This window comes from Tetrahymena thermophila (genome assembly GCF_000189635.1).
Source record: "Tetrahymena thermophila SB210 genomic scaffold scf_8253930, whole genome shotgun sequence".
Classification (NCBI taxonomy): domain Eukaryota; phylum Ciliophora; class Oligohymenophorea; order Hymenostomatida; family Tetrahymenidae; genus Tetrahymena; species Tetrahymena thermophila.
In genome coordinates this window covers 104903-121137 of record NW_002475978.1, presented here as the reverse complement: position 1 = coordinate 121137, position 16235 = coordinate 104903, and the positions used below count along the sequence as shown (strand labels likewise).

Below are 16235 nucleotides of genomic sequence, written 5' to 3'. Positions count from 1 at the left end.
TTTAAGCTGAAAATTTACTTTCAATGGAAAGGAATTTAATTTCAATAGAATTAAGAAATATTAAACGGTATATTTCAAGTAAGTAAATAACTATAATAATAGCTTACTTTTGATCCTACAAATAAAATAATATTTCGTCTAAATACTTTAAAGATACAAAAATTAAACAATCTATGAATCCTTACTACAGTTCTAGAATATCTGATTGCAGAGGACTTGATGATATACCCTAGTCAGTCGACACTTCTAAGGTAATTTAATTAACCAATCATAAAAATAAATATATTTAGCTAATTCTACAAGCTAATTATCTCGATAATTTATTCAGGAACCATTTAAAAGCAATATAAACTCATTAGAGATTGATTACTTTCGATTTATTTTAGAAATAAGCTTTTGTACTTTTATAATATTTGTTTACTAATCAATAGAGGTGTCTTGATGATAGAACTCTCAGAAATGATACATCATATTTGATAAATTAAAACATGTAGAATAACTTAACTCAAAATATAAATATGAATAATAGAACATACTAGGATAATTCTAATAATGGCACATTTATAATTCAGAATTAGAATGAGATTTTAGAAGACAGAGCTATATCCTACATCAATTGTTCCTTCAATTAGCCTTGTTTTAAAAAAGACAATGGAGATGATGATGAAGAGCCTGAGCAACCAGATAGTCCTCCATAAAATGAAAGAGAGATTGAAGTAGTAGATAATAATATTTGTTTATCACAGTAAAGAGAGCAAGATTATAATCAATAAAATCGTTACTTGGATATCTAAAATGGAGAGCTCAATATAAGATAGGAATTAAATCCTCCCATAAATTTCCTACAAAATCCTGATAGGGAAGATCTAGATTAATAAATCGAATTGTAATCTAATTCATAAATATCAAATGTTAGGAATAACATAAGGAATAATGATAATAGTAGTTTATAATAAAATGAATCAAGGAACTTATAATAATTACACTATTAACATTAGTAATAATATTTAAGGAGATTAATATAATCTAGATTAAATAATTAAAATAATTAAAGACAATTAAACCAGAATCAACCACTACCTCCCTTGTAACAAAATTTCCTGGCTATTTAATAAGCTGCACATCCTTTTAATAGCTTAAATATTTTACAGTAGCAATAACTACTGTTATAAAATTAAGCTTAAATATAAAGATTGTAGAATTCAATAAACAGATATTCTTAAAATGCTGCTAATTAAAGATTAAATAACTCAAGATAAAATGAAAGTGCCTAAAGATACAACTAAAATGAAAATAATTTTCTAAGTATGAATTAAAGAAACCTATAAAATTATCACAACTCTTTGATTCAACAAAAGTATTTTGCAAAAATTTTAATTTCAAACAATTCATTTAAAGCTTCAAATCAAAATATATTTATTTATTTGTTTTAAAAAAAACATATTTAATGAATTTCTTTTGAATTAAATTCAATTGAAAAATTTTAGTTTAATAAATATTTATTATTATTCGAATAATAAGTACAATATTGAGGATGAATTTGATCAGAAATCAAATACGGTAACTGTAGAGAGATGAATTATCAGATCAAGAATCTGTAAACTAAAACTAATTGGAAAATTAAGAGTAAGAGGATTAATATAGATAGGCTGAGTAGCTCAACGAAATAATTAGAAACACAAGACGAAGAATGAATGAATAAAATAATAGAAGATCTAACAGAGTGAATTAAATATAATTAGGAGGAAGAGTGCAATAAGTAATTGAGTTAGATGAAGAAGACAAAGTTAGAGCTAAAATTGTTTTCAAAAAAGCTTTAACCCATCTTGTCATACTTTCCATCTTTAGTGTTTTTATCCTAGCTGTCTTTTATTTAAACTTTTTAATGTAGGGCATCTGGCTTGTTTTCTTCTTTGTCTTCTGTTTTTTCACAGGAAATAAAATTTCAATCTACAAGAATCTCTCAGAGTATATTTTTTTATATTAAAACATTTTTAGCACAAGAATAAAATATTTTTTTATTTTCATCAAAATTCAATAAGTTTTCAGTCAACATGAAAAATTAAATAGCATTTTATTTAAATAGTTTAGTTAAATTTTCAAAATCTAATAAAAAACTTTAAATATTTTTGATTAGTTCTAAATACTTAACTGTTATTTATAATATCAATAAAATATTAACTTAAAATTAAAATAATTCATTCTTTAGATTTTTATTTTTTAAGATTTAATTTAACCAATAATTATCAATAAAATTTATTAATATCTAATATAAGAGATATTTTATTCTAATATACTGTATTGTGTAAATAAAATTTTTAATTAAATAAATAAAATGAAATTTAAAGCTTAAATCTTTAAATAAACTTAAAGACTAGATTTACAAAATTTAACTTTATCTAATAACTTTTAATTGTATACCTTCATTCATTATATATATTAATAATAATAATAAAGAGATACATAATTAGAAGATAAAAGAATGGCTTTTTTTAATGTTGTGGAATACTTCTTTATTAATATTTTATTCTTAATGATTTTTTTATTTATGAGGATTGTATCTCAACCTATCACACTATTATTAGTGTACTCTCCTTTCGTACATATTATTTGGTGGCTTGTATTTACAACTAAAACTTAGGAAAGCATGAATAGACATGTAAATATTTATATTGTTGCTTAAACACTTATTTTTTTTACTAAATTTTTAATAGATAGAACTATTATTACGTATATATGCAGTAACTCAATGTCTTTTATTTTCCGTTTAGTTTGATTCAATAGTAAATTGGTCTTGGGTTTCTATCTTTCTTCCTTCATGGATTTTGCTCAGTTCACTTGGATTTTATATTTTTGGATTAACAATTTTATTTTTATGCTCTCTTTATTATTGTCTAGTTGGATAAACTGATAAATATTAAAGTAAATTTTAAAAATAAATGAATTTGTATTTGATAAATTTTTTTTTCAAATTATTTATTAATTATTTTTTTTCTAGTAAAAGGACTAATGTGGTGTCTAATGGTGAGTATCCATGTAGTAGGAAATTCATTGTTTTTTCTTCTAGGATTAATGGACTATTATTAGGAAGGAAATATATAGACATTAAGGTACTGTTCTGCTGCACTAATTACAGGTAGTGTAATCTCATCTATTTATACTGTAGCATGTTCAGATGATTTAGAGTAAATTAGCATTTTTTTTATATAAAGAAATAAATATTTTATTTAATTAATAGAATTTTTATAGCTTTAGCTAATTCAGAAAGTCTGTTTAGCGGATCCCATTAAGTTCATGTTGAAGGAGCTAATCAAAGAGATGAAGAGAATTAAGATAACAATCATGATAATTAAAGCAATAATTCTAATCTTGAATAAGAAATGTAAGTTCCTAACTTAGCTCCTCCAAATTTTCCCCTTCCTTAAAATTGTAAAATTTTTGTATTTTAATACAATCTAATAAATAATTAATTATAAAATAAGAAATCAAACCTAAAAAGGTAAAAATTATTAAGACAACCAAATAGATCCCTTCTTCCATTCCATAGTTCTTAATCAGATTCTCTTCTACTTATTTTATGAAAAGTGATGTAAATAAAGAGGTAGCAGCACATTTAGAACAAATAAGAAGTAAAAAACTCTTTGTTCAATTTTTTTTTATTCGTTGATTTTTTTTTAATAAACTTAAAATTTAATATTAAAATATTTTTTGAAAGAAGATAAAAAAAACAAAATAGATTAAAAATAAAATGAAGAAGAAAAGAAAAAATTAAGTTAAAGAAACTCTGAAACTAAAAGTAAATAGAACAGACCTAGCACAATTTCTCAGAATAATGCATTCGAAGATTTGAATTTGCCTAAAACTTCACAAAAAATAGAAGGTAATATGTAAGAAGATTTACCATAGACTAATAAGGAAAATAAATAAACGGATAGATCAAGACATGACTCAAAACTAACATCCTAACCTAGCTGTCAATAATGTTTGGTATGTTTCGATAATCAACCAGATTCAGTCATATTAGAATGTGGTCATGGAGGTATGAGCATCATTATTTAATTTTTTAATAATTAATTATAAATAAAAACATTAGGTTTATGCAATTAGTGTGCTCTAGATATATGGAAAAAAACAGGAGAGTGTTACCTTTGCAGATAAACGATATCTAAAATAGTTTAAATAGACATAAATAATAATCAGGGAAAATATAAACAAGTTGTTGCAGTATCTAATATGCATGAAATTTCTTAAGATTAAGAGATAATGAGACTTTCTAATTTTATTCAAGAAAATGCAATTTAGTAATTTCAATAACTAGAAAATCAAAATGAAGCAAATGCTTAGAATTAAATTTTAAATTAATTAAATTAAGTATTATAAAATTAAAATGCAGGATAAGATTAGTAAGTATAGTAATAAAATATAGAACCATAAATTCAATAATAAAACTAAGAAGAAATTTAACAAAACAACTAAATTTAGGATGAAAACCAAATATAAAACATATAACCTTAAATACAACTAAATAATCAAATTTTGTAATAAGGATAGCAAGATTTTTAGATTTAGCAAATTGAATTATAGTAGGATTCAAATATAAATTTATAGTAAAATGCATTAATAATTGAATAACATCAAATTTCATAACAGGTTTAACAGAATGAGCCTTAACAAAATGAAATATTTTTAGATATAAATTAGAATGTTGAATCTTAATAAGATAGATTATAAGTAAATTAATAATGTTAGAAAGAAGATATAACAATTATTTAGTATGATGAAGAGGATGAAGAAATCTAAAATCCTGACAAAAGAAATCATTATTAAGACACTAAAATTAATAAAGTAACTCTCTCTTCTTATATCAACTAGTAGAATTTTTAGGCAGATTTTTCATCAATAAATTTATCTGATTATGAAAATATTTAAAATTCGATAACTCATTAGAAAAATGGAAATTAGGATGATATTTCATAATAAACTCTTTCAATTGAATAGTTAGAAAAGTAAATGGAAGAAATAAATAAGTAAGATAATTTATAAAATTGTGTTAGCAATTACCCATCAGAAGTTAATTCTATTAAGAAACCTGAATAGTCAGCATGTTTTTCTATACATGAAAAATAAAAAAATTCATAAGAAAAAAATTAGTCTTAACATTCATCAGAATAAAGCATTAACTTTGAAGAATGCTAAAAGCAAATAAGTGAAGTTTAATTAAGTTAACAAATTTCATCATAAAACAATAATGCAGCTTAAAATGTACCTGCTATAATTAACATAAAAAGGATTTCATAGTTAGATAATAAAATAGAACATGATAATGAAATTGATGAATAAAATTTAAATTAACATCTCCAATTGAGTAATTAAAACGGAATACAAAATAATAAAGAATGTTAGAGTATTTAATTTGATCAATAGTAAAACTAAATAGTGAAAAATAAAGAATAAATATTAATTCAAAGTGGTAATGGAAAAACTATTAGTCAAGTAGATGATAAATAAAATAATTCATAAAAGAACACTCAAGTAGAATGGGATATTGAAGAAACTTTGTAGTCAACAAACAGAAGTGTTTAAACCAAACTGTATTAATCTGGTCATTATGCAGTTTTTTAGCCTAAAAAAAGTGATGGAGATGTCACTTCATGCTCTTAAAGCTCTTCAGACGCTTAAAAAATATAAATTCTAGATAAGTATATGAGTAAATATTTCAATAGTTCACCAGAAGATTAGGTATTCTGCCAAACAAAAGAAATATTTGCAGTTAACAATAATAAAGTTAATTTACAAACTAATGGTGATAAACAAGATGAGTATTTTATAAAAAAATAAGATGAAATAGTTAATTATGCTTCAGAAAACAAAGAAAATGAAAATAATCCTTCAGATGAAGATCCTCCTTTGATCTAAAGGATAATAGGAATTGATTAAAAGTTAAATAATAATAATAATAATAACTTAGAAGAATAAAATAAAGTTTAAAATTTTCTAAATGATAAATTCATCTAATTAGATGAATAACATATAGAGTAATAGGTATCTAACTGTACAATAGATAAAGAAACATAATTAATCAATTTCGATGAAGATTGTGAAGATGATTGAAAATCAACAAAAAATTGATTGATTTATACAAAAGATAGATTTCTTTTATATAATTAACAACATATATAAGATTAAAAGTTTAATAATTGTAATAATTAAGAAGAATAAAATAGAATTTACAGATTTCTTAATATCTAATTCGGTGAACCCCATATTGCATATTGGATAATATATATATCTAACTAAGCAATAGATACAAAAATATAAATCATACATATTAATAAAGACTGAGAAGATGATTGTAAATCAAAAAAAGATTGATAGGTAAATAGATAGATGCCTCTTTAATATAGTCAATTAAATAAATTTAAAGAAAATTAAAATTAATCAACTTTTAATATTTAAATCAATAAATATATCATCTTATTATTCTAATCTTTCTTATAAATAGATAGATAAATAACAAAATAAATAACTAATATAAATATTTTAAAACTATTTAAAAACTTAATTAAATAAATAAATAAATATCTATTTATTTTAAAGCATAACTTAATTTATTTAAAATTTAAAATTGTATCTAAATTTAAATAAATTGTAAAAAATTTACATCATCTTTAAATTTATTTTATATAAAAATGTAAGAATTTTAAAAACTAAAATTCGTTTATAATTTAATAATATTTTATATTTTAATCTAATATTTATTTACGCCTATTTTAGAATTACTATTTAAAAATATGTTTGAACAAATAAATATTTATTTTTAAATTCAAACTTATTTTTTTAAAATTATGAGCTAGCTAAATTTCGTGTATTAGAAAATTTTTATTAAAAAAATATTAAAAATATTCTAAAGTAATTTTGAAAACAACATTGTTATCTTATTTATTTGATATTTTTTCATAGTTTACAATTATATCTTAAAGAAAAATCTCAAGAACGATCAAAAAGTATTTGAATTAAAATCATTTAACAAAATTGATAAAATTTATAGATGTTTTAATTTATTTTAGAAAGATATTCGTTGAAACTATTGTTTTTAAATATATTTTTAATTTAATATTTTTGAGTTTACTTAATCTGAAAAATAAAATATTTTAAAGTAAAATATACAAAAATATAATAAAAATAAGTAGAATAATGTTAAATGTGTTAATATTGAAAACTAAATGAAGAAATAGAAATATGGGAGTTGAAATTATAAAATATGTCATTTAGTAGAGGTATATTGAGCAAAGGAAACATTATAATGATAGAGCTTTTAAGTTATAAATGATAAGATCAAAATTAACTCCTATTTATTTTAGTGATAACCAAATTAAATTTTGATAGGAATAGATTTGATGACTGATTAATTAATTTTGAAGAATTAATTTAATTTAATTTATTAAGAAATAATATTTAGCAAGGTGTTAGTAGAATACATAAATTAGCAAAAATGGATCCAACTAAGAAGCTCAAAACAGAATCTAATCCAGATGGGATTTAACAGGAGAAAAAGAATGAAATAGATGATGCTGAAAAAAAAATATATATTCAATTTAAAAATGCAGAGGGAGAGAAAGTTGATAACATTCTCTAAGTTCCCCTCACCACCAAAGCAAAGGAATTAGAGGCAATGATTAATGAAATTTTGCAAAATGATGAAGAAAAATTATACACTTTCTTTTATGGCACTCATGAAATCAAGACTAGTATCGATGATTTCGCTAAAAAGATGAAAAATTTTTCCACAGAAGTTACTCTTGATATTACTTTCCATCCTTAATCACTTTTCTTTGTTCGTCCCATAACTCGTTAATCAAGTTCTTTACCAGGTCACACAGATAGTGTTCTTTCCGTATAATTTTCTCCAGATGGATAAAATTTAGCTAGTGGCTCAGGTGATACAACTGTTCGTTTTTGGGATGTAAATACAGAACTCCCCAAAGAAACAGGTAAAGGTGGTCACAGAAATTGGGTTTTAGTTATCTAATGGAGTCCAAATGGCAAAATGTTAGCATCAGGAGATATGAATGGTGATATTTGTCTTTGGGATCCAGAAACTGGAAAGTAAATTGGCCTTACAATGAAGGGACACAACAAGTGGATTACATCTATCTCATGGGAGCCTCTCCACATGAATAAAGATTGCGAATTATTTGCAAGTGCTTCCAAGGATGCCTCAATCAGAATTTGGAGCTCAAGATCTTAATAATGTTGCATTTGCTTTGGTGGACATTCTAAGAGTATAACTAAAGTTTTATGGGGAGGACAAGGTTTAATTTACAGTTCAAGTGAAGATACAACTATAAAGGTAAATAAAATAAAAATATTTCAAATTAAACCATATTCAGTAGTTAAGCATTTCGGAAAATACTTCTAAGCAAAAATATTTTTGAGCAATGTCTTATTTTAAATAATGACTAGGATGATAATCAAATTATCTAAAGGATATTTATATAAATTTCTCTCCAGTTTTTTTGTTTACTTGATAATTCCTTTGCAAAAAAAATACTAATTTACCAAAGCATTTGAAAATAAATGTTAAAGTAGAGCTTTTTGAGCTAACTATTGAATTATTTTTATATTTTAGTGTTTTGCCAATAATGAAATTAATTTATATATTTATATAATCATAGGTTTGGAAAAAGGATGGAAGTATGGAAAAAGAATTAAAAGGACACGCTCACTGGGTTAATACTATCTGCTTAAGCACTGAGCATGCCTTGAGAACTGGATATTTTGATGAAAAAGGTGAAATATTAGAAAATCCAGAAGATCAATAAAAAAAAGCATTGGAAAAATACACAAAGCTAAAGGGCTCAAAGAATGAAAGATTAGTTTCAGGTTCTGATGACAACACTTTATACATGTGGGATCCCGTTGATTCCAGAAAACCTATTATCAGATTAACTGGACACACAAAGCCTGTCAATCATGTCTAATTCTCTCCTGACGGAAGATATTTTATTTCAGCTTCCTTTGATAAAAATTTAAAATTATGGGATGGTTTTAATGGAGCTTATATTGCTAGTTTTAGAGGACATGTTGCTAGTGTTTATCAAATCGCATGGTCTCCTGATAATAGACTTTTTGTTAGTGGTTCTAAAGATTCTACTATGAAAGTTTGGGATATAAAAACTAAAAAGTTAATGTTTGACTTGCCGGGACATGCTGACGAAGTATACGGAGTAGATTGGAGTCCTGATGGTCTTAAGGTTTGTTCAGGTGGAAAAGATAAATTATTAAAAATATGGAAGAATTGATTTCAAAAAAATAAAATAAATTAAAATAAACATTTAAATACATAAATAAATAGATGGACTAAGGATTTTAAGCCAATAATTAGCTTAATAGCCAAATAAATTATATAAAAAATTAAGGATTTTATTATTTATAGAAGCTTAAAAAAATTCTAATAACCATTCAAGTATTCTTTATTCTTACCTCTTATTATAATTATATTATGTAATTAACTAATTACTCATATATTTTTACAAAAAATTGCAAACTTCCTTACTTCTTGTTAATCCAAATATATTGTTTCTAATTTAAATAATTTTAATAAGATATTTTTTAAAATAAAATAAGAATAAATTAAACCTTTTTCAAAGTATGTAAAAAATTTTCTAAAAATTCCTTTCGATATATTTCATAGTAGAATTTTGAAAATTATTATTTAAAAAACACTTTTCTTTTTGGTTATAAACTTGATAAGGAGGCTTATATAATTTAATATTAAATTAATTTGAATTTAGTCAAAAAATCTATGAAATTAAAACAAATCTTCTAAAAAAAGACATTCATAGATAATTTACTTAAATTCAAAATTATATTTTTTAATAAATCAATTTAAATTCAACAAAATTTTTTGTACTGTCAAGGACATTTACTAAATAAATTATTGAATTAAATATTTATTAGTATTTTTAGATATCAATACTTTAGAATTTTTACATTATCAAATAGATAATTAATAGGAATTAAGATGAATTACTATTTTGTTATTAACTAATAAATATATATTTTATATACTACATAGTAAATCTACTAAATTTTTATTTGTTTATTTATTTATTTAATGATTATTATTTATTTATATTTATTTAATTTAATAATTTAAACTATTTATCATAATTTGTTAAAATCAGCGAAGTCAATTTCTCCTCCTTTTTCGCTTTGAAGACGCCTTATGTATTCATTTTATATAAATGGATGTTAAAGAGCTTATGTTAGATTCATTCTACTGTTTGGCTCTCTTTCTAATATTCTAGAGATGAAGTCACCTGCTTCAAATGAAATAGGACCAGAGAATCTCAGTTCACCCTATTTAAAATATTTATTTATTTATTTAATTTAAAAATTTTTGATTTTTTAAATTAAATTTTACATTAAGAATCTAATCAAATGTGGCATCATGACTTTTGGCTGCAAAAGGAGCATGGCCAATTAGGAGCTCATAAGTCAAAATTCCTACACTCCAAACATCTACTGAGAAATCATAGGATTTACCTTGTACCATTTCTGGGCTGACATAATCAAGAGTGCCACAAAATGTGCTTCTCATTTTATTCTTTTAAACAATTGCAGCATACCCAAAATCACATATCTTTAATAAACCCTAAAATTATTTTTTTTAGTAAAATTATAATCTAATTCATTATTTTTGTTATATGTACGTTATGAACCATAATATTTTCAGGTTTGAGATCTCTGTGGACCACATTTTTAGAGTGCATGTAAATCAAGGCTTCAATCACTTATCTTACATAGAATGCAGTTATATTTTCAGTGAATTTTTTATAAATAGTTGATTTCAACTCTGTAAATAGTTCTTTTCCTATAGCTAGTTCCTAGATCAAATAGATACTATCATTGTCTATAAAGAACCCATAGAGTTTGATTATGTTAGGATGTGATAAAATTCCTTGAACTTTAATTTCATTTAAAATATCTTAGTAAAGATTAAATTCCTTAATTGTCTCCTTTCTAATTTGTTTTAATGCAACTCTGAATCCAGTGTGCTTATCACTAATTATTTTTTTAAAATAAAAATTAATTTATTATTTTAACTTATTTATTTATTACACTGCCACATATACGTCTGCAAATTTACCATGCCCTAGTTTTTTTCCAACTTTAAAGTTTTCAATCGAATATGTAAAAGGATCTATTTCTTCATATAACTCTACTTGAATATTTTGAGATTCTTATAATTCTTTTTTAATATTTTCGTGGTTTTATTTTTCAGATTAAGGTTCTTAAGAAACTGCTTGTTTTAAAAATGGATGAATCGTTGGTTGCTCTTCTTGATTTTATGTCGCCTCCGTATTATTTGCTATTATTTAAACAGCTACAGATTTGTTTGAGGAAAATGAAGAGGGTGAAAAAACTCCACTTTGTCCTATATTTCTAGCAAAACTACTCAAATTTTCCTATTTTATTTCTAATTGTTGAGAGCTAGTTCCCTTATCTTAAATTTAAATTTATTCTGTTTAGGCTGTTTTTTAAGTTGTAGTATTGTTATGAGTTTAAAAATTTCTAGGGGAGAAGGCTGTTGTCTTTTCTGAATCATGGATATTGACAGCAGGTGATTATGAGTCGCTTAATTGAGATTTTAGTTAAGAATTTTTTTATGAATTGATTGCACTTTCTACTTTTTCTTCTTTTTTACAGCTTGCTGCAGATTCACTAAGATTTATTGCTGGTGAAGCTTAGCTAACAAAAGAAATTAAAACTTATGGGCTTTAAACAAGTGATGGAACTTTAGAATTTTAGTTAGATGACACCTGTTCTTAATTTAAATTATCTTCAGCAACAACATCAACTTTATCTTATAAAACAGTCGTCTTTGGAGAGTTATTTACACTACTTGAATATTTATTCAAAAGTTCATTTATCCCTAGAGTATTCTTAGGAGAAGAAAAAGCAAAACTACCAAATTAAGTAGCATTTTAAGTATAATGGACAAATTTAGAAAATGTACTCTTTCCTTAATTTGCTTCATGAGAAATTGGCTTAAATTAAATTAAAAAATATTTACTGTTGAATTTCTTCATTTATTATATTGTATTTTTAATGAAATTAAAATTTTTTATTGAATCATTTTTAAATTAAAAAAAAATATATTTTAAATTTTACTTGACAAGAAGTAACAGTTTGTGGTGAGTTTAAATTATTTTATTCAGAATTAACTGCACTTCCATGAACTGCTTGATTTGATTAAGGGGTATTTTCAGCACTCTTTTTGATTAATTCAGCTAAATTTTAAATACTCGTTCTTGTCTGTTCCTTTTTCTTTTCTGCACTATAATCACTAATAGAACGATTTTCTCTATTTTTGTTTGAATTCAAAACATTATCCTAATTTTTAGGACTCTATTCAGAAAACTTGATTATAAGATTTTATCTAACTTCTTTTTCTTAATTGCCTGTCTAAGCGTTATCATTCAAAGCATAATCAGATTTTCTTTTAATTTAATCCATGATTGCTTTTATTTCACTGCTTTAATCATACTCTTTTTGCATTTGTTACTAATCTAATTTTTATATAGAAGTAGCTGCATCATCTGCAGTAACATTGTTGAAGTTTTTGCTTTGTCCTTTTTTCAGTTTTTTATCAGAATGCTTCATCAAAAACAAATCACTTCTTTATAAGACATTATTTACCCTTTCTAGCAAATCCTAAGTAGTGCTTTTTTTAGAACTTTTATTTGTTCCAGGAGAGGAGCTTCCCGCAGTTGCAGTTGTAGAGGATATTTATTACTAAGTTTCTTAGGATTATTATTTTTCGGATTCAACTTTAGTGACTGTTTCCTTTTTGGCTGTATTATCTCTACTAGTTTCTTCTATATCTGATAATTTACGTTTTTCTTATTGATTCTAAACAACTTTTAAAGTATTTTTACTATCTTAATTTTCTTCCTAAACCTCAGAACTTTCTTATTTAATATATGATGCAGAATTGCCTCTAGTATTTGGCTTTTTTTATCCTTCATTTCCTTAATTTTATTTTTATTCTTCGTGGTTAGCACTTTTACTCATACCATTTTGTCTATATTGCTGAATTAGGCGTTCTATCTCGTCTGAAGATTAGTAATCGTTGGGGAAATTTGAAACATCAAAGGAATATTTTTTAGGTGAATTAGAAATTTTTTTTTTCCCATCACCTGGTATGCCGAGAAGTTAAGGCGTATCATTGTCATTTATTGCTAAAAATCTTTGCTTAATTTCTTCTTTGGTATACTAATCGCTAGGATCTTCATCTGTTTCAGTTTTAAAAATTTTTTCATAATTTCCAGTTGTTTAAATCCTCGAATCACATTTAATCTCGTTTAAGACTATTGCTACATCATTACTGCTTTTTATTACAGGAATCTTCTTATCTTCTTTAAGAGTAAAAGCGGCTGTTGTAGTATGAGGTTGCGTTATGGTTGGGTCATATTCTCCTAAAAATTTTAGGTTTTATGGAATTTTGTTGATTTTTAAAATTTTGTTTTCAGTTTCAATGGGAGTAATTGTTATACTTGGACTCTGCTCAATTTCAACCTAAATATTATTATTAGATGCTTAAGGGATATCTCCTAAAGTAGGTGTTAATTTATTCTAAGGAATCTATTTACCCATAAGCACCTCTTCATAATTGGAACATAACTTATTGTATAGTTCAGAATATTTTGTTTCTAAGCTTTTCACTTCAGATATTAATTGTTTTACAGTTTAAAGACTAAGCTATTTATTCTTTAATTTACTCAAAATTTCTTAAGATTACTGATGAATAGATTCACAATTAACCTCAAAAAAGCCATTTCTATTGATGATTTATATTTCGAAGTTATTATTTTAGTTATTTTATTTTTGAATATTAGTAGTAGTAGTAATATTATTAGAGCTAGTTGGTATGTTATTAATACTTGGTGGCTGAAAAGAATTAGTTAATGAGCTGAAAAAGATAGGCTTAGAGTCAAAAGTTGCACTACCTGCAAACGATTGCTTATTAATATATGCTTTTATATCGAATTACTTATCATTTTATATTTCATTTGAGTGTTTACTGCTACTAGATCTTAGTGCAGGAAGAGGCCCTGCTCCTTTTGAAGTTGGACTTCTTGTATTTCTAGAATTCAGCATTTAATTTTAAGCTTAGATATTCTAATTATTTTGAAATTCATTAAAAGCTATTGAATTAACTAAGTTACTATTTTATAAACTGCCTGCTGTACTACTTGTAGCTGTTATTTATGCTGAATTTAATATTGGGGATTTTAAGTAATTTGTATTGCCTGCAGAACTGGATGTAATATTTCCTGTTTTCTAATGAATAAGTGCATTTGAGTTTTAAAAAGGCATGTTGCTGTAGTTTAAAGTATTAACAGTAGGAAACACTGTTGTAACGTTCGTTGTAGAAGTAAAAACGGTTTGTCCTATACTTGTTTATCCACTTAAAGTATTTGTGGGTTTAGAAAGGTTGAACTAATGAGTTTATTGTAATTAGCCTTGCTAGAAAGGTAATTTAGGTGATGAAAGTGGCTAATAATAAGGCACGTAAGTTAAATTATTTGAAGGCTGCATATTCTAATCAGGGTAATTAAATTTTAAGAAATAATCTCAAATGATTTGAAGATGTTGCTTTAATTTAAATGATCTATTTATTCTTAGCTTAAAATTTTTCTCTAAGTTTCAATAGCTCTATCAATTCAAAAATATTATGACTGAAAAGGTGAACTAAATCTAAAATTATTTTTGGGATGCACTTAGAATTGTAAAATTAATTATGCGTTTTTAAAAGAAAACTATCTATAATGGAGCTTTCACAGCTTAATAACCTATTAATTTACTATTTGTTTATTAACCTTTATTTTAAGCAGAATAATTTAAAATTTTTGATTTATTTTTGATGTTGAGAAATCTAGAGTGAATATAAGAAACTTAAGTAATTTATTATCTTATTAATTTATTAATTAATTAATTGCCCTTAACTAAAAAATTTTATTACTGATTTTAAATTTATTACATGAGATATTTATGAATGCATATTTATTTATCCCAATCAAAGAGTTGTCTTTATTATATCATAACTATCATTCACTTTATTGCTTTAATTATTCGCATTTATTATATTATACAATAAATGAATTATTTTAGTAAATAAATCTTTAGTTGTTTCCTTGAATTAAATTTTATCATTTCTGTTATCCTCAAATCAAATAATTTGCACAAAACAACTCAAAGTAATATCAGATAAAATTCTATTAAAATGAAAAATAAAGTTTACACTAATTCTATTATTAATTTGTTGTTGTTGAATTAAATATTAAACTCTTTAAAAAGCTTTAAATTACTTAAAAAATTGTAAAAAATATGATAAGCTATTTTTCTTTTCAATTTACAAAATAGATACGCTATAAAAATACTACTTATTTTCTATCATAATAAAAACCAGTAATTTTGAAAAGATTTAGAAAATTTTAAAGAAAAACTACTGTCTTTTATTTCTTTAAAAAACTATTTCAAAAAATATAAAAAAGTTTTTAACTTCATTTAAATTTTTCTAGATTGAAAGTTTTTATTTACTTTATACTTACTTACTTATATTCTAGTATTTTTTATTCAAGACTTTAAGTAAATAAATCTACTGAAATTAATTTGAAACTTAGGTTATTTATTTATTACTTAAAGAATTTACTCTGTTTTTTTAACAAAACATACTTTTTTGCATGAGAAATTTCACCAAAGTCAAATTAATTTCAAAATCTATTACTTGAAAAAGAGTAGATATATTTTTTTAGATTTTTTTCAAGTATATATTTTTGGATAATATATAAATGCTAACATTATTATAACAAATTTGTATTTATAAAGACCTTTCCTTAATAATAATTAGTTAAAATAAGTTTATGTTTTTTTTGAATATAGAAAATTAATGATAATCAATTTATAAAATGAATTCATTAATTTTAATTTTCTTTTTATAAATATTTCTTTTATAAAGCTATTATAATATTATAATATAAAAAAAATTATTTAAAAATTTGTAATTTTCTTCATAATTTATGTTTTAATTTTAGATCTTTTAAAGAAAGATAGCAAAAAAAAAATTATTTTTTGGGATTAGTTTGTGAGGATTTTGAGTATTTTATTTTTACTTAATTAGGTAATTTATTTTAATGGATAAGATATATTTTTTATAGGTAAAAACA

General features: G+C 23.7%; 3 protein-coding genes across 3 annotated transcripts; 2 read left to right on the top strand and 1 right to left on the bottom strand. All coding sequences in view use genetic code 6, as the record gives it.

Moving 5' to 3' along the window:
- Positions 1 to 173: 173 nt before the first annotated feature.
- TTHERM_00941530 (zinc finger, C3HC4 type (RING finger) protein) lies at positions 174 to 6111 on the top strand (the record flags this gene model as incomplete). Its single annotated transcript, XM_001026913.2, has 10 exons — positions 174 to 251; positions 432 to 1357; positions 1522 to 1968; positions 2458 to 2659; positions 2715 to 2922; positions 2999 to 3185; positions 3239 to 3429; positions 3483 to 3629; positions 3716 to 4039; positions 4094 to 6111. 10 exons carry the CDS (start codon positions 174 to 176, stop codon positions 6109 to 6111), a joined length of 4728 nt encoding a protein of 1575 aa, XP_001026913.2.
- Positions 6112 to 7492: 1381 nt separating this feature from the next.
- On the top strand, positions 7493 to 9302 carry TTHERM_00941520 (notchless-like protein; the record flags this gene model as incomplete). Its single annotated transcript, XM_001026912.1, has 2 exons — positions 7493 to 8350; positions 8676 to 9302. 2 exons carry the CDS (start codon positions 7493 to 7495, stop codon positions 9300 to 9302), a joined length of 1485 nt encoding a protein of 494 aa, XP_001026912.1.
- An 865-nt stretch (positions 9303 to 10167) lies between these two features.
- Positions 10168 to 14607, bottom strand: TTHERM_00941510 (Serine/Threonine kinase domain protein; the record flags this gene model as incomplete). The annotated part of the gene is made up of 5 exons (XM_001026911.1): positions 10168 to 10362; positions 10427 to 10657; positions 10716 to 11067; positions 11125 to 12053; positions 12178 to 14607. 5 exons carry the CDS (start codon positions 14605 to 14607, stop codon positions 10168 to 10170), a joined length of 4137 nt encoding a protein of 1378 aa, XP_001026911.1.
- Positions 14608 to 16235: the final 1628 nt, after the last annotated feature.